At 47.3% G+C, this 19,912-nt stretch overlaps 1 protein-coding gene across 4 annotated transcripts in view; it reads right to left on the bottom strand.

Moving 5' to 3' along the window:
* Positions 1–19,912, bottom strand: part of Rftn1 (raftlin, lipid raft linker 1) — a 199,561-nt gene that overhangs the window by 79,839 nt on the left and 99,810 nt on the right. For all 4 annotated transcript variants that reach the window (XM_021217944.1, XM_029531498.1, XM_029531497.1 and 1 more), the window contains exon 4: positions 11,518–11,626. In XM_021217944.1, the coding sequence (XP_021073603.1) occupies positions 11,518–11,626 (109 nt within the window). The remainder of the gene's footprint in view (positions 1–11,517; positions 11,627–19,912) is intronic.

Raw genomic sequence — 19,912 nt, forward strand, 5'->3', positions numbered from 1 at the left:
TCACTTTGTAGACCAGGCTGGCCTCGAACTCAGAAATCCGCCTGCCTCTGCCTCCTGAGTGCTGGGATTAAAGGCGTGTGCCACCACGCCCGGCTGTGAGAACCATTTTGAAGGAGAGGGAATCACCTCCACTTTTATGTGTTTTATAAGAAGGAACTAGTAGACTGGGGAGCCTTGGTGGGTACTGACTGCCCGTCAACATTCCACAGGTGGGAAGGTTTGGTTCGTTTGTTTTGTTCTTGTCTTAACATAGTGTAACCGGTTGGATGAGATGTCCCCCATAGATGTAGATGCTTGAACACTTGGTCCCCAGTTTGTGGTGCCATTTGGGTTGGGCTGAGGGTGTGTGGCTTTGCGATTCTAAAAGCCGTGAGAAATATCAAGCTCTGCCTGCTGCTTGTGGCTTGAGACGTGAGCTCACAGCTGATCTAGTCACCATGCCCACCCGTTGCCACACGTCCTCCTCACCGTGATGGTGACCGGCTCTTGGATCTCTGGAACTGGAAGTCCGAGTAAACCCTCCTGTGGCTCAGCTCAGTCATGGCATTTTACCACAGCCACAGAAAGATAGCCAACGCTCATCCTACGTGGCAATGGAGACTCAGAACACACATGCGCTACGTCTTTAATAGTTTAAATGACTTCTAGCCCATGTTGGTTTTAGTCAATGTGTTTTCTAAACAAAATGTTTCCTCGTGTTCCCCCCAACATCTCTGCTTATGGTGGTTCAGTTTGGGGGTGGGGGGGCTAGGGCTCAGTAGGCAAGAGAGCTTGCTGCACGAGTGTGAAGACCTGAGCTCAAGTTCCCAGCACTGTGTCAAAGCTGGGCACATCAGTGCACATTACCCCAGTGCTGGGGGGGAGGGCAGAGATGGGGACCCTTAGAGATGGCACATCTATTACCCCAGGGCTGGATAGGGGCAGAGACGGGGACCCTTCTGGTTCAGTGAAAGACCCTGTCTGAAGTCAGGATGAGGAAGAAAGTGTCACAGCATAACACCCAATACCGTCCTTGAGGCTCCACACATGCAGGCATGCATTACATACATCCTCCCTCAGACAGGGATTACCATCGTCTGAAGACACTGGTACATAAGCTTCTCTTCATGAATATCTGACTCAATCTTGAAGTAGGAGTACCACTGGAACGAGTCTTTAAGAAATGTAATAATACACAGCTTTTTACATTTTTGATGCATGTTAGGAAATATGAACAACTTGAAATGTCTGTGTACTGATTCCCAGTGCAACCAATTATAATCTCAGTAATGGGGAAAGACAGAGGGCACCAGGTGTGTGGTGCAGATATATGCCCATACCCCTACTGAGTGGAAGGCAAAGGTAGGTGGACTGAGTTCAAGGTCGGCCTAAGATCCTGTCTAAATAAGTAAACAAAGAAGGTGAGGTGTGAGCAAAGACTCAAAGAAATGGAAAAAAAAAAAAAAAAAAAAAAGGTGACCCAAGTAGGTGTCTGGGAACAGATCATAAAAATGACCCCCACTGCCAAGAGCTGGACCCACTGTAAGGAACTCTTGCAGGCTGGCATAACTGACTTGAACAAGAAGGCAGTATGTATAGTCCTTACACACACGGCACACACACTCAGACCTGGCTGATTTCAGCTTCAGACTCTTCTTTTCAGAAGTGAAGCGTGGGCTTTGCCCATCAGATTTCAGACCATCTCTCATGGCATAGGGGCTCTGTGCCCCCTGAACCGGACCCTCAAATCCCTTGTTGGGAAGAACACACGAATGAAGAAAGCTTGAGTTACTTTAATGTGGCTCGTGAGGCAACAAACGTGGGGAATACATTCAGTGAACGTTGAAAACCTCCTAGAGCATCACATTTAGAAAACATTGAAGGGAGGCTATACTAAGTTTTCTTCAGGTAGCTTTTACAAAGGCGGGGTGGACATTCTTGACATAAATCCAAAGGGACGGCTGTGATCTGTGCAACGGCCAGGTATGGAGCAAGCGGAAGACGCAGGCTAGCCTGAAAGGATCGTCCAGCCTCGGTCTTCCAAGCGCTGGGGTCACAGCTGCACCGTAATGGCAAGCTCATCTCATCGTGCTCATTCCTCACTCCCTCGCCCACTTTTATACTGACTTCAGTAAGATGGACTTTTCCCTGTTATTATTATTATTATTATTATTGTTTTTAATAAAGGTCGTCAGAGGCGCATGATTCCTTAAGAAGACTTTGCATTCACAGAAGGGTGAGGTCAAACATCAGCCAGTGAGATGTACAAGCACACGTGACATCAGACTATCCCTGCCGCCACCGTGAGTAACCTGTAAGAATTCGGATCCCAAATGGATACGTGTCAGAAGTAAACATATGCAGGCAGTGTCTGTGCCAGGTGTCCCTGTCATCTCCCAGATGACAGAGTCACAAGACGAAAAGTTGCACAGTGTAAAATTGCTTCTTGAAACATGGGGGTGGGGTGGAGGAAAGACTCCACTTTTATAAAATTGGTAGAGTTTAAAATAGACATTGTGTTGCTAGGCTAGTAACTGATGCTAAGCAGAAATGCGGTTGTTGAGAGTGCATTCCTGAAAGGTTCTATGTCAAATGGAGTGTGTGAACACGTGCCTGGAATCCCAGTTTTAGGGGCTGAAGCAGGAGGATCAAGAGTTTGAGGCCAGGGCCGGACAACAGTGGTGCACATCTTTAATCCCAGCACTTGGGAGGCAGAGACAGGCGGATTTCTGAGTTCGAGGCCAGCCTGGTCTACAGAGTGAGTTCCAGGAGAGCCAGGGCTACACAGAGAAACTCTGTCTGTGGAAAAAAAAAAAAAAAGAGTTTGAGGCCAGCCTCATAATAAGACCCTGTCTCATAAAACAGTTACAGGCTGGAAACTGGCTCCTGGATTTGCTGCACATGCATGAAGACCCGAGCTCGGCTCTTGAGAAGTGATGTGAAAACCAGGTGTGGCATGTGCACTTGTCATCAGAATCATTGCTGGGCACCCATTCTAGATAAAATGGTGAGCTTCAGGTTCAGTAAGGGAACTATAATAAGACGGAGAGCGACACAGGAAGACATGTTGGCCTCTGGCCTCCGCGAGTGGGCACCCAGGCACTTGCAGTCTCTCACATACACCCTCAAGTTACATATTAAAGGTGACCCAAAATCATTTCCCTCCTCCCCAAGAAAAACAAAACATTTTCTTTAGTTATTTTCTGTCTGAACACACATGCTCCATGTTGTTCTAAGTTTCGCTTCTCTTAAGACAGACAAAGTCACAAATGATCTATCTCAACTTAGAACTGGAAAGTGTTTAAATGAATGAATTTATGGAGCAATGTTAGATGTAGTCATGAGTATAGGAGCTAAATCCTTAATACTGTCAAATTTTAATTTTATTATTTAATTTAGGTATAATAATATAATGTATTTTTCTAACACACAGGATATTGTGATATATTTTAGTTTTACTGAAAATTTAGCATCTGGACTGATGTGAGCTACATTTGATATCAGATTCTGAAGAGTTCATTTGCTTAAAACAAAAGAACACACAATATCCCATTATTTGCTGGAAAGGAAGTATTTGGTAATACTCATTACGTGAAATATAGTAGTGAAAGCATTTCATTTTCAACACTTATTGTGCATGTGACTGAAATAACATGAATAAATCACACCGCAGCCTAAATAAATGCCAGAGAACAAGCTGATCAAACTCATGTCCTCAAGTGCGGCAACAATAACCTGTACCCACTGAGCCGTCTTGTTGGCCCACATTTTTAAAACAACTTGGGGAGGCATGGGTTTATTTTAAGCCACACTTTAAAATAAGTGGCTCGGCTGTCATTTCTACTGAGCAGACTTGATGAGACAAACGCCATTGTCCATCAGAGATGGAGGGGGTAGTGGACATCAAAGCTGAAAGAGCCGATATGTGTGAAGATACAATTGGCAGCAATGGCATAGACTGGGCACCTGTTGCTCTTGTTTGTTTAACAGAATTTAGGCTGTGTGCATTTATCTAACCACATCACCAGAACGGCTCACCTCTCTTCGCCCCACTGTGCTCTCATGCACTCCAGCCCCGCCCTCTGTCACTATGTCCCCAGCTAGACTGGTGGGATTGTGGGATGGGCATGAGTGTGGGGCATGAAGGGGCAGGCTCCCTAAGATACTCCTTGACTCTCCCATCCAGCAGGTCCTCACAGAAGCTTGTCTGCTGAAGGAGACAAGCGTGAACTCCTCGACCCACCAGTACTGCATCATAGAGAAGACGAAGATGAGGAATGTACACCCTTGGGAGGAATGAGCAAGCTCATGACCTCTGCCTCTACAGTGGATGCCAAGGGACTCAATGACCTCTGGACAGAACAGAGATGACATCCAATAAAAAACATACCAGGAATTCAGAGCAGGGCAGGAGAGGAACCTCCTAAGAAAACAGAAGCCTCCAGACAGCAGCCAAGCCCCCACCACGAACTTCTAAGCCCACAGCTCCCTCCTACTTCCTCCAGTCTCAGAGGAAGAACTGTGTTCTCCATTGTTATATGGATGTGCAGCCCCTGTGGTACCCACCTTCATCTCCTGTGATATACATTCTCTACGTGTCACTGTCTGTCTCTGTCTCCCCTCCTCCCTCCCTCCCTCTCTCGGTGTCTGTCTGTCTGTCTGTCTGTCTGTCTCTGTAGTGCTGAGTGCCAAGCCCACTCTGTTCTGCCAGCCTGTAATTCACTTGCTCCTCACTGAAGACACCTCATTCTGAGATTCCATCTTTTTTTCTCCTCTCCTCAAACCCTCACTTCTTTCCACCTTTGAAAAACGTCACGGTTCTTATGGTTTTGACAAACAGAATTGGGACAAGGGCATGGAAGCCTTTTTTTACAGAATTTTCTTTTCACTCACTCCGAGTTGGAGTCTTGTGCCAAGTCAAGTCAGACCACGGCTCTGGAGAAAGGCTCAGTGGCTAAGAGGCCTTACTGCTCTTGATAATGACTGGAGTTTATTTTTGTTTTGTTTGTTTATTTTCTGCTGCTGTGATACACACCGTGACCAAAAACAACTTGGGGAGGCATGGGTTTATTTGGCTTACACGTCTTGATCATATTCCATCATTGAAGGATATCAAGACAGAACTTAACCAGGGGCCGAAGCAGGAACCACAGAAGGAATCTGCTTCTTGGCTTGCTCCCTCTGGCTTGGTCAGCTATGTCTTATACAGCCCAGGCCACCTGCCTAGGGACGACACCGCCAAGAGTGGGCTGGGTCCTTCTACATGAATTGACAACTAAGAAAATTCCTCACAAAGATATGACCAAAAGCCAATCTGATCTAGAAATTCCTCCACCAAGCTGTCTCTAGGTTTGTGTCAAGTTGAGAACTGAAACTGTTAACAGATTCCCAGGTCTTACACCGACAGCTCACACAGGAAGAACAGACACCTTCTCTGGCCACCAAAGGTACTTAAATACATGTGGTATGCATACATCCACTCAGAACCATACACATAAAACAAATCTTTGAGAGAATAACACTAGACGCTAATTGTTTATAGAAGGCTGAATACCTCAATAAGCCCCCAGTAAGTAAGCACTGGGCCATCTTTGTCCCACAGGCAAAGTGTCAGTCCCTGCTGTCCAGATTTTACCAAGAGCTTCAATGCCGCCAGGTTTTCCCCCCAGCGAGGCATCAGCAGTGTCCTCTGTCGAATGTAATCCAGTGAATATCCGATCACGTGTTCCCTTTCCCTGGGCAAAGCTCAAGAGCTCCCCTGGTCTCCCTGCGATAGCTGTTCTCCATCAATGTAACACGCTCTTAGTGCGTGAGTGGTCCTACAGGTCTCTGCCTCCATCGTCAATGGTGAGAGGGGGGCAAAGGTCACCTGAACTGTGAAAAGGGAGTGTAGACAGGATGAGGACGCTTTTGTGCAGAGAAGCTGAGCACGGTGACTCCACCTATGACCTTTCAAGCTTATGTACCAACAAAAGTGGACTGTGAGGGAAGAGAGGAGAGAGGGAGACACTAATTTCTCTGTTTCTCCTCCTGTACCTCGGAATTAGGTCCGGGGTCTTGCACATGCTAGGCAAATGCTCTCCCATGAAGCTGTAGCCCAGTCCTTGACGTTTGAGACAAGAGTCTCACAATGTAGCACAGGCTACCCTTGATTCTCCCGCCTTAGCCTCCTGGGTGCTAGGAATTACAGGATCTGCCCTGACCCACCACTGGCATGCAGTTTCTAGCATGCCTGCCCCCAGGCTCCCTGCCATTCCCAGCATCCTCACAGGGAATCCAGCTGAAGGGGCTACAAAGATTCTTTCCCACGTGATCCAAAGAAGCCCACCCATGAAGGGAGACCACCACCTTTGTCTACGCTTTGTCTATGGGTGTACCCCACACTGAGACAGAGCCTGACCTTGGGCCTTTCACAATCTTGCCCCCACAGCTCTGGGGCACTGTCGATCTCCCCCTCCCATCTCCATTTGCAGACCCTTCTTTGGACACCACTCGTCTCACGAACCTTCTCCAGTTCTCTTGGTTTCTCTGCGGCCCTCACTGCCTCTTTTTCCTTGGGAAGTATAGATCCAGGCAGGCCTGCTGTTCAGCAATCCCAGGTCCAGGCAGAGCCTTCCCCCCACAGCCCAGTGTCCTCTTTGAAGACGTGTCAGAAGCAGGTATCAGAAGACTATGAAGTGACCCTGACACTGCAAAGAGCTTTACACACTCAGTCCTCACTTACGCATGTGTGTTTGTGACGCTTGTGAGCCACTCTCTAGTTAGGACAAGAGGCTCCAGCCTCTCGCTGCCACCATTTTCAAGCTGGGCCAATATTTGGGTGCAGTAATGGCTCCCGCTCCTCTGGCTTGCCCTGAAGGTCCAGAGAGGGTAAGAGGTCTGAACATTTTTATGAATGAACATGCAGGCCATTCACGGTAGGGTTGGCTTCCTCCACTCTCCTCTGGGAACAGGCAATGCCTGAGGGCCTCAGTCAGCTCAGGCCTACCCCTAGGACAACAGCTGAGTCTTTGCCCCAAGGGAATTCAGGGGACACAGTCATTCCCACAGCCTCCTTTGTGAACTTAGCCCTGAGACTTGGAAACAGTCTGGCTAAGCCTTCCAGTACTCTGCATTTTAAATGTTCTGTGCTCCACAGTCAATCATTTACATACAGGCCGGTTGGCTGAAGCACTGCAGGGTAAGAGAGGGAAAACGGAAGGCAGTACCCCAGATTTAACCACACCAGAGAAGCACTCAAGAGAACTCTGAGGAGCCCATGGAAGAGAAGATTCATCTTTACATGGCTCTCAGACCCCTCTGTATAAGGATCACTGAGGGGAGGGGAGTGTAAATAATTATAGCATCGTCAGCAGACCGTACGCAACCCAGAGAAGATGACTTTATTTTTTTCCAAACTGCAGGGAAATAATAAAGGCTCTTCCCACTTCTAGTCACACTTTCTAGCCAAAAAGCTCTACTAATTTAAAACATTTGGTGGGAAAATAATATTGAGACATTGTTCTAATGGGAGAAAAATCACCTTGGTTTGCCTTAAACTCTAACATGCAGAGAATATGAGTTGATCTCACTTGATGGGACAATGGCAAACGGGCTAATTACAATCTTATCTGAAGATGTTGTCTATTCGGCATAGGAGGTGGAGTCCTTATTTCACACAAACGATGGCCAGATATACAGTAATGACAGCAAGCCACAGGAGCCTGGGAATGCCTCCATCTCCTACCTGAATAGCAATGAGTCAGAAAACTGACCCCCTTCCACTAGCAGTCACTAACTATCCACAAGACCCAGAGTTTTTATTAAACATATAGAATGAGCAGGTGCAATTATAACCAACTATTGAGTGATCCTCAGGTACCGGTGCCTCTACACTCACACATACCATGAGTGGGCAAAGAAACTGCCGGGATAAGAGGGAACATTAAAAGTTAAGTAAAATACAGCTGACATCCTCCAGGGCTTAGACCCTGGACAAATGATGCATTCTGGAAGCACAACAGCCAAGTAGCCCCCAGAGCAGGGCGCCACTTCCTGAACACCTGATGCAATGGGTCTACCACACAATGGTCTCGGTTGGTTCGGGCGAAGGCACTTATGGCTAGTTTACGAATGAGCACACTGGAGACAGCATATGAAACCTCTCCCCCACAGCTTTCCCCTCACACCGTCCCCTCACACCGCAGCTATCTCAAGCAACCAAGGTGTAACCACATGTCCCCTATGCTCCAGGTCATTAGCAATGGCAGATTCTACGATGTCTCTATCCAACTTTATTAGAGTATATTTGCAAAGAAGATGGCCTTACTAATGTAGACACTTATGTGACTTAGAGAAACACTGTGTATCCATGTGTGAACACAAACAAACCCACCTCCATTTCTAAATAATCATCTAAATTCTGCAAGGTAGAAACACCCTTCACGGTCCTAGTACAGTTATCTAAGTTTGACCCTTGGAGAGCTCATCTGGCTCTTGGTCCAGGGCTCCTGTCTCCTTCCAATGCAAGTGAATACTCCCAGGACCTTGGAGCGTTGAATGCTTAACAGTTGCAGAAGGCTCTCAGGTATCCACCCTTCTGCAAAATCCCTCATAATATAACACTCTCTGTTGAGAGCTGGCTCTCTCTGGCTTCTTTTCTGCCTGTGTATGAGGCTTTGGTCCCAACTGCTCCCACTGCCTCAGGCTCTCACTTAAGCTTGGAGACTCCTTGACCTGTCCCCCATATAGCCATGTCACCAAGGGGTCCTCCTACCTCCCATCTCAGCCTCAGCACCTCTCCCATCCCTGTATCACAGATAGCCTCAGTACCTCTCCCATCCCTGTATCACACAGGCAGTCTCAGCACATCTCCAACCCTGGACCACACAAGCAGCCTCAGCACCTCTCCATCCCTGGACCACACAGGCAGCCTCAGCACCTCTCCCATCCCTGTATCACACAGGCAGCCTCAGCACCTCTCCCATCCCTGTATCACACAGGCAGCCTCAGCACCTCTCCCATCCCTGTATCGCACAGGCAGCCTTAGCACCTCTCCCATCCCTGTATCGCACAGGCAGTCTCAGCACCTCTCCCATCCCTGTATCGCACAGGCAGCCTCAGCACCTCTCCCATCCCTGTATCGCACAGGCAGCCTCAGCACCTCTCCCATCCCTGTATCACACAGGCAGCCTTAGCACCTCTCCCATCCCTGTATCGCACAGGCAGTCTCAGCACCTCTCCCATCCCTGTATCACACAGGCAGCCTCAGCACACCTCCCATCACACAGGCAGCCTCTGCCACCTGTGCTTCAGTTCAGCTGCTTCCTCCCAGCAAACGCTCACCCTCCGTGCCTACCCAGTCATCAGGATCACAGTGAGTCTGTGCTCTACTCCGTACCACATTCTATTCCTGGCTCAAAGTTGACAATCAGCAAAGCTTACTAGAAAACTCAGTCACTAGCTATTTGGACCTCAAGTGACTGTTTGGACTTGTGAGGGTCAATTACAGTCAGTTTCCTTATGACATGTCAAAAACCAGCCTGCAGGCACCACTGTGGTTCCATGAGATGATAAAGGCACTGAAAAATCCTCATTACTTAGTCACATCAAAGCTTCCACAATGTCATTGTTCAGCATGTCACTCACATGTCTGCCATGCTGTGAAAAAGAAACCTACTGAGTGTCAGTCATAAAAAAAAGGATGGCTCCTGTGTGTGGGCAGAACATAAGGCTCAGTTACAAGAACTATTACTCATTTCTGTTAGCGCGCGCACACACACACCACATGCACACAGAAGAAATTTACAATAAAACACAGGACAGTGGAAGATGTGGCTCAGTTTGGCAAAATGCTTGCTTAGAATGACCAAGAATCGTAGTCCAGACATGGTGATACATCCCATAATCCCAGTACTATGGAGAAAAAGACAAGGGGGATTCGAACTTCAGGGCCATTCTCTGCTACTTAGTGACTTCGAGGCCAGCTTAGACTACATAAGATTCTATCTCAAAACAAAACAAAAATTCCTTGCTATCCCAGGCCTCCCACCATGCACAGGAATGTTGTTAGTGTTAAGACTCTCTGGACATGGCCTTGGGCCCATAGTAGCACACTGGATGACTACATGATACACAGGAGGAAAGAACTGAGCTCCAGCCAGGAGTGCAGACGTTTCTTCTGTTGCAAATGTCATGTCGAATTCAAATAGTGCCTGCTATTGGCTGTGGAGATGCCCTTGAGCACTTCCAACACAGAACAAGTTCAAAGCCACCAGGCAGCACTTCTAGGTTAGGTGGCAGACAGTCCCTGCAGGTAGGCAGTGTTTCCTGGTACAATGGCATACCTACACCCACTGGCTTGTTCCCAGGCTAGGAAGGGAAAAGACAACAATGATCCCAGGGCAAGGGAGAGGTGGTGTTGGGAACTGGTTCAAATGCTTTGTCTTAATTGGGCTCCCCAAAGCAGCTTCTAGACCTGAGGGGTCCTGATCCACACAACCCTCTACCCTGTTGACTTTGATTGGTAATAAAGAACTGCTGTACAGCCATTGGTTGGGCAAGGAGATGGAGGAGGGACTTTTAGATTGTGAGAGCAAGGGTCCAAGAGGGGAAGAGGAGGAGAATCGCCAGGACTCAGAGGCAGAGGGGTCAGATTTGAGCTGTAGGAGAGAAATCCTTCAACAGTGTAGGTGGAAAGGGAAAACAGCCATATGGGGGTAGGGGCAGGGATGGGGTGGGGGTAGGAGTGGGTTGGGGGTGGGGGCCGCCCAGAAGGTAGCAGGGCAGCAGAGATAAAATATAAATTTAGAAGGTATTAAGCAAGGAACATAGGAGGGGAGTGTTTGCTAGCCTCAGGAGGTTTAGAGGTGCCTAACCCTGCCTGGAGCCAGAGCAGTTAACTAATTCACTGCCACAAGGTAGCTTCCGTGAGTCAGACCCATTCAAGGGTCTGAGCGTGTTCAGTAGTGAGCCTGTAGGCCGGGGTCCAACTCTAGCACTAGGAGACAAGACTGGGGTTGCCCCAGCCTCAGCAGAAGTCAGTCATCTCCAGCTGTTCTTTTGCAGTGTGACTAACCAGCTACCCGCTCTCCCCAGCACATCCGTTCAGGTGCCCGCCCACTCTGTGAGCTGTTCCTTTTGTCACTGTCCCATTGTGGTTCTTACCTTCTTCTGCTTCTTTTTTTTTTTTTTTTTTTTTATAAACTTATTGTATTAGATATTTTCTTCGTTTACATTTCAAATGCTATCCCGAATGTCCCCTATACCCTCCCTCCACCCTGCTCCCCTGCCCACCCACTCCCACTTCTTGACCCTGGCATTCCCCTGTATGGGGCATATAAAGTTTGCAAGACCAAGGGACCTCTCTTCCCAACGATGGCTGACTAGGCCATCTTCTGCTACATATGCAGCTAGAGACACGAGCTCAGGGGGTACTGATTAGTTCATATTGTTGTTTCACCTATAGGGTTGCAGACCCCTTGAGTTCCTTGGGTACTTTCTCTAGCTCCTCCACTGAGGCCTCTGTGTTCTATCCTAGAGATGACTGTGGGTTCTTACCTTCTTAATGAACTCTGGGATGAGCTTCTGGTCTGCCAGGTGCTCTAAGGAGGAGCAGTAATCCAATTCCAAGATGTAGCCTTCATTGTGAAGCTCGGCCTTCTGAGACCTGGAGGAACAGAGAATGAGATTCTGCGTCGTCTTCCTTTCTAAAAAGAATCACAGGATAGGTGAGGAAACCTTCTAAATCATTCCTGAATGTAAACGACAAGGCAGCAGTGCCAGAAAACAGACTGTGGCAAACAAGACATGGATGCATGCACACATGCATGTACATGCACACTTGCACATATGTATGTATGCATGCATGGATGCATGGATGTATGCGTGTATGTATTTCTATGACACTGAAAGATCTCCAGGAAGGATGGGCATGGGCGTGATCTCAGCATATGGAGGCTAATGCAAGAGGATTGAGACTTTACATCCAGCCTGTAAATCTCAAAGACAGGACACAGACAGAAAGAGGGACAAGAAAGAAAAACAAGAAGAGGAGGAAGGATGAAGGAAGGAGGGAGAGGAGAAGGGAAGGAAGGATATAAGAGGAGGGAGACAGGAAGAGAAGGAATCCACTTAGAGTTGGTCTCTGTGTAAGACATCACCATAGAATGATAGATACAGGCAATGTGGCTTATACAGTAGACAAAACAATGACGTTTGGGTGGAGGGGACTCTCATGTAACATACTTCCACTGGTTTCCATTTTCTGCGAAAAGGCTTAGCAACAGACACACACAGCCAATCCCACCGGTGGCCTCTGGATGGAGTGGCCTCTCAAGGACAGATTTTGAGGCAACAATATGATTAAAAGTGATTAAAAGTGATATCAGCTATAACTCTGAAGTCTTCTTTTTCAATGAAGAAAACAAATTTAGAAGACAATTTCCAATGAAATTTAGGAAACATCTTCAACAAAGAAAACAAATTTAGAAAATGAATTGGTAAGGCCATTAAAGGGCTCAACCCCTACCAAGGAGAAGCTGGTAACACCTACCAAAATAAAAGGTAAATCAAAGTCAGTCTGGGATGGGCCAGTGAGGTGGCTCAGAAGGGAGAAGAATTTGCTGCCAAGTTCAGTGAAATCCCTGAGACCCACATGCACAAGGAGCAAACTTACTCCCACAAGCTGTCTTCTGAATTCTACATATGTGTACAAGAACATGCATGTATATGTGCGCGTGTGCATGTGCACTCGTGTGTGTGTGTGTGTGTGTGTGTGTGTGTGTGTATGTGTGTGTGTAAGGAGCAAACTTACTCCCACAAGCTGTCTTCTGACTTCTACATATGTGTACAAGAACATGCATGTATATGTGCGCGTGCGCATGTGCACTCATGTGTTTGTGTGTGTGTGTGTGTATGTATGTAATAAATTAAAAGACTATAAGGCAACTCCAAGCAGAAATTCCGGAGAAGCAGAGCGTAATGAAGGGTGGTCAGAGTTACAGGCCTTGGCTTTTGGCATGACTACAGAGGCTTGCCAGCATGCTTGGTTCACTCAGCTCACTGATGGCTGAGCTGGCTGGTCCCCAGTTCAAACCCTCCCTGACCCTGCACACAAGTGGCCATCGATCAGGAGAAGCATGGGCAAGCAGCCACCAGAGAGAGACTCCATTCACTCACAATCGCCTCTCTGAGGACTTCTGTGTAGAAACAGCATGTCTTGGGGGAGCCCCTGGAAGCTGCTTGATGTCAGGCCTGAAGCAACATGATGTAGAGGAGAATCAACCCAGGATGCTGCTTATCCTAGCTGGCTGGCCACAGGGCTCCTACTACATGCCCAGATGCTCTGCCCCAGCGGAGGACCGAGTGGCCTTCCTGGCATACCAGACCACCTTTCAACACACACACACACACACACACCACCACCACCACCACCACCACCACCACCATCATCATCATCACCACACACATCATCACATACCATACACACACACACACAACACACACACACAAACACACACACACAATTGCATACCACACACACACACACAATCATCACACACATCATCATCATAATACACACACACATACACACAGCACAAACAATAAGAGTAATTGTGAATTAATGTTTGTTGTGATAGTTTAAAACGAAGCTCCAAGGTTTCCACATACTTTGGTAAAAAGCAATTTATGCTTCCATTAACCATCTGGGCATGATTTACATAAAATTTAAAAGAGAAAAAATTTAAGGAGGGTTTGGTGTCCCCAGGTGTGAGACTGTGATTCATTAAGCAACCTTCAACAGGTTATTTTTATTTCAGCGCTTCCTCTAGCATAGCCTTTCTGAGGTAGCATAATGTCTGAAATGTAAACGAATAAACTGACTTCAAACCAGTCCGTCTGGAATAAACTGATTCTAACAGAATTATCTGGCTCAGAACCCAGTCATCTTGCTTCAATACTTGGCCAGAGATTTAACTATGTTCTTACTTCTTCCCCTAGAAAAAATCTAAGACAGAAAAATCCAGACCTTTGAAAGCGACTTAGACAAAACATACTGTCATCTGTGTTATGTGGCATCTCAAATGGCAGAGAACTAAAACAGGGGACGAGAGCTCTAAGAGATGTTTAGTCCTACTAGCCTGAGGAAGGGCCCTGAGCTCAATCCCAAAACCCTTGTAAAAATCCAGGCTTGGGAGAGTTTATAATCCCAGCACCAGGGAGGCAGAGGCAAATGAATGCCTGTGGAGTCCTTGGTGGCCGTTCTGCCCAGCCTAGTCATTATACCCCAGGTCCCAGTGAGAGGCCTTCCTGTAAGTGATAAACAATTCTTTGAGCAACACCTAATGTTGATCTCATCACACACACACACACACACACACACACACACACACACACACACGCACACTCAAGCATGCCAGTATCCCAGTTCTTGCACATGTGCAGACTGACATCAGATACATAGAGTTCTTTATAAATGGCCATTAAGATTATCATCTCAGGTCTTGGTCCATCATCCAAGGGAAGACAAGACAGGATGTGATGCCCCTAGTCACATCACATCCATGGTCACGAGCACGGAAATCAATGCAAGCAGGCTACTCACACAGGTGCTCTCAGCTACCCTCTCCTCTCTCAGGGTTCAGGAGCACCTGCCCAAGGACTGGGGCCAAGCACAAGAGGCTGGCTCTTTCTATATCCGTTTAAAGATCAAGAACCTGACCTGGGTTAGTTGCTCAACTGAGGATCCCTTCTCGGGAGACTTCAGGTCGGGTCAACAGTTAAAACGGCCAACACAGCAGAAATACCACAGAATTTTAGACAGCAGGTACGCCCTGCTGGGAGCCGCATGGTGTGATGGAACATCACAGAACATCACCGTTTCAGCCCCTGAGGAGGAAGACATGAGGATATTCTGTTCGGAGATTTCTTCCTGTAGGACAGACCTGGTAAGGTGGCTGACCAAACACAGCCTAGGATGGTAACCAGTATGCTGTGTCCCTGAAAACTACCCTGGGAGAAAGAAGTGACTCCCAAGTAGGAGCCTCCAGGAGCCAGGGTCTGGTCTCCGAGGGAATGAACAGTGTAAGGGGACAGGTATTCGGTACAGCCATCTTCTAAGCCGTTGTCACCCTGTGGGATGTTTTCCTGAGGAAAAGGCCATACGTACTCTCAAAACGCCATGTGGTCTTAGAAAAGGACATGGGAGACACCTACCTCCCCCTCGCCTGGAGCTCAGATGTCTGGACTTCTAGAATGCACAGAGAGATATGGATTCAAACACAAGGAAAACAGAGGGTCACAATGTGACCCTTGTGGGGACATGGGACTGACATCGCCTCCCAGGTTGTCCTGTTTGAAAATGAATACCGCATACATGGAAGCCTGGAGGAGCTCAGGGACACACTATGACATGCGTTTATTGTCTTCCAGGCCCAGACTCAGTAAACGGTCTTGTAGTTCAGAAGGCGAAGGATCCAGAGCTAGCTGGAAAGGTGTCACATCTACCCTAAGCCTCGAGACAGTTTCCTCAAACTTCCTGGGCTTCAGCTGCTCTCGCGGTGGGTAGGACTGAGTACCTGTCTATTAGAAAGCCCCCAGGGACAGGATTATACAGACCTCCCAGGGCACAGAGAGAACAGAGCCTTCAGTCAGAAGGACAGGGAAGTTCTTAAAGGGCACAGATGTAACGTGGCTTGATAGTTTTAAAAGGACCCTCGCCTTCGAGCTTGAGTGCTCCAGTCAGTACATGCTAGCTTTCCAAGCAGTTTGGTAATGGCAAGAAGCAATGGACTCTGACTGCTTTCATGGTGGCATCTTTACAATACCCGGGGGACAGGTTGAAAGCAGATGAGACGACTCCAATGGATTGTTGCCCTTGCAGTTAGAGGGATGAATCGCAATGGGGAACACTTTAGTTGGCACAGGCTTGGCAGGGGAAGAAGACGGACAATTCAGTTCCATCAGTGGTAAATGTGATGCATCCAGAGGACATCCACGTAGAAACGTCTGCCAGACCGCTGAAAATACATTCACGTCTGAAGCTAGGACTGCGACTCAGTTTGCAGACGACTTGTCTAGCATTTGTAAAGCCCTGGGTTTGACCCTAACTGCTGAGTGAACCAGGCTTGGTGGCGCACACCTATAATCCTAGTACTCAGGAGGTGGAGTCAGGGAAACCAGATGTTCAAGGCCATACTCAACTGTAGCACAAGTTCAAGGCCAGCCTGAACTACACAAGACTCTGTGTTAGGAAGGAAGGAATGGAGGGGGGGAGGGATGGATGGAGGAGGGAGGGAGGAAGGGAAGAAGGGAGAGAGAGGAAGGATACACACACTCTCCAATCAGGTGGCTGGAGCTTTGCAGGTCATCAGCACCCACGTGGTGTTTAAAGCCTGAGACGAGCTGAGATCTTCCAGCATTCTAAGAACCCAGGGAAGCAGGGAAGAGATGACAGCAAATCTACACAAAGGAACTCTCTGAAGTGACCATTCTGTGATAGTCCATGAAGGCAGCTTGTTGCTGAGGATGGGAGAAGCTACTCTGTCCATTGCTTGCATGAACAAACCCAGCATCTTCACTCTAATTTGCCTATTCTTCCAAAATCCCAATTCAAGGGCACAGGGTTGAAGGTCTTGGTGTGCCTTTGATATCTGAGTACTCTGTTAAGTTGACAGACTGTCAAGATAGTACATGGGATTGGTTCAAGATGCCTGGGGTCCTTTAGAGAGAGAGACAAATGTGCTTCTGGGTTGTTTCCTAGAAGCATCCTCGGGGAAAGTGAAGGGAGCTCTCTGGTCTGTCCCTGCACGGACCTCTCATGTGCTTGGCACTGGAGAGTAGAGGGTGTCTGACTTCAACTCCAAAGGCATCCTCTTAGCTTGGGAATTACCCTCTCCAAGCCACTAAATATACACATTTCTAATTCCAGCTTGTTACTACATGTTGCAATAAATATTTGAAGTGATTGCAGGGAAAATACAGAATCCCGGAATTCTTCTTACAAAGTTAGAATAACTTGTAAGCTGAGCTCATTCAGGTCTTGGGGGGCGGGGGGGAGGAGTGGCAAATCTAATCTAAAGCTACTTAAAAAAAAAAAAAGAAAAACTTTAAAAATGATCAGCTATTCCTTTAAGTAATAAACACATGGCAGAGACTTATGATTCTCAAGACTTTTAAGTAATAAACATGCAACAGATCTCATCGATGATCTTGATCTAAGTCATTTCAAAGATAAGTCTAAATTATTCCCCCTTTCCTAAGCCAGCAGGCAAAGCTTACATCTCAGTCATAAAAAGAAGGACAAGAGGTTGTGTAGCTCGCCAGCAGAGCTATCTTTTCTCTATTTAGAAATAATCATGAGAAGCAGAGACAAGAACCAACTTAGACTGGAGCACTTCCCCAGCCACATAAAACGTTATTTAGTAAATGTCAGTTGTCTAAAACAAATGCTTTATCCCTGGGAAACAGGAAGAGAGGTTAACACCCATCCACTCCAGCCAATCCTTTCTTCTCTCTCTTCCTCCAAAACACCAGGTTAAATTAGAAAGGTCAGAATAGCTATTTTGGGTTCTGATTTTTAAATAGTAGAGAAAGAAATGAGCCAGTTATAGATCTGTGCTGGTTATCTTTTGTCAACTTGACACAAGCTTGAAACTGAAAGGAGAGAATCCCAATTGAAACAAACAAACAAACAAACAAACAAAAATGCCCCTGACTGGCCTGTAGGCAGCTCTGCCAGGGCATTTTCTTAATTAATGACTGATGTGGGAATGAATGCCCAGCCCACTGCGGGCAGTGTCACCCCTGGTCATGCGGGCCTGGGTTATATAAGAAGCAGGCTGAGTGAGCAGTGAAGAGCAAGCCACTTGGGGCTGGTGGCACCAAGTCACATACTGCCCTTAAGAAAAGGACAATGTAAGGGCTGGAGAGAAGGCTTAGGAGAGAGCAGAATATTTGCTGCTCTTGCAGAAAACTTGGGTTCGATTCCCAGCACCCAACTCCATCTCCCAGGGATTATCCAATGCCTCTGGTCTCTACACACATCTGAACTCCGTGTACAAACAGGCACAGCAAAGCGCCACGAGCACAGGCGAGCTTGTTAGACAGCTATGCCAGTAGTGGGTAGCGGATGCATGGATTAACTCATGGATAGAATGAGCCCGGGGAGGGCTGCCACTGACGCCTAAAGCAGTGGATGGGGAACAAATGGAGTTTCCCCTCATCCCGACAGGAAGTGCAAGATGGCACCAGATTAAGCTGGTGGCACAGTGTGATGCAGGAAGGATGGAAAGATTTCCAAGGAGAGAGTGGCTAGTAAGAGAGAAATCTTAGGCACTTCTTAACCCTGTCTTTGGTGGCTTGTGGGAGGATAATGAATCAAACTGTTACTAAGATAATTCTGGAATAATCAGAAAATAGATGATTTTTCTATAATTTGTATAATCTATCTTTAAAAACTGGGAAAAAAAAACAAAACCCTACAACTATGAAACGAGAGCAATGGAGTTCAAAGTTTCCCCTAACACTACACCGAAGGTTAAAAAAATGCTTGAGAGGAAAAAGAATGCAGAGAGAGAGAGAGAGAGAGAGAGAGAGAGAGAGAGAGTGAGAGAGAGAGAGAGAGAGATCTTTAATGACTGCAGCTATAGGAGCACTAGGGCAGCCCAGGAGGAAGCGGGATGGCAAAAGTGCCTGCCAGGCTACTGCCCCTTCTGATGTCCCCTGCCACCAGCAGATACTTGTTTCTGTCATAAAGGTTTGGTATCTATAAGAACATTCTGGAAATAATGACACTGTCACCACATACTCTCAAGGACCTGTGTGCTGCCAAGTGAGTGTCTGTCACAGGATAACATCAACATACGACACCGTGACCTTAGAGACATCTTGCCACATCCTGCCTCAGAGCTTACAGTCAGGGCTGTCTCTCTGCTAGACAAACCACCTGAACAACTCCTTTAAGGCCTTTGTTGTTGGCCTCGAAAGGCCAAAAAGGTAAATGAAGATCCTTTCTCTCAACGCTCTGGGATACAGGAAGAAGGGGAACAGCCATGGGTAGAGGCCTGCTCTCTTGGACACCTCCAGCCTCTCACAAGAGACACACAGAAAACGAAAGGAACTAATGTTCCTAATAATGTACAATTAATAGCACCTTATCAGGAAAGCAACACTGAGAAAAATCAAGTCTTCCCAACATTTACTGGCTCAGAAAAAGTCCCACATCTGCATGCATGAAGAGAAAAGATAGCTAGCTACCCATGAGTGGTCCCCAGGAGTTTTTATGGGCCACAGTCAGCTGAGTGACAGAAAGTCTTGACTTACACATAATTAGTTTCCAGGTTCAAGACTGCTGCTATTTCTGCTTTTCTAGTGTCTCCCATCTACACCCCAGCACCTGCCTGAGATGAGGCACGGGACCAAAACATTCTACATCTGCAGCAACCAATGAGGACACTGAAGAGATGTGGTGAGCGCAACTCAGAGAGGGGAGCATGCATTTTAAAGTCCCATCAGCCCCAGGGCTGGAGAGATGGCTATGGTGGTAAGAATACCTGCTGTTCATGCATAGAACCTGCGCTCCAAGTTCCCGGCACCCATGTGGTAGGGTGCTCACAGCCTTCCGTAACCCCAGTTCCATGGGACCCTGTACCCTCGTCTAGCTTCCACAGACCCCACTCATACATGCAATGTACAAATGTACATGTAGGCAAGACACTCAGAAAGTTGTTTTCAAAAACTAAGCACAACCAACTTGATTCAAATGTATACGTATGCTTAGCTCTGGCCTTACGCTTGAATGTACCCAGCATTCATCTGGAATCTACCAAAACGCAGATTTTGTTTCTACATCAGAGGTAGGGGCCTGAGAACCTGAAATCTCAAAGGAACTCCCTAGAGATGCTGACCCTGGACAGGAGATGCTGACCCTGGACAGGAGATGCTGACCCTGGAC

This window comes from Mus pahari, chromosome 18, assembly GCF_900095145.1.
Source record: "Mus pahari chromosome 18, PAHARI_EIJ_v1.1, whole genome shotgun sequence".
Lineage (NCBI taxonomy): Eukaryota > Metazoa > Chordata > Mammalia > Rodentia > Muridae > Mus > Mus pahari.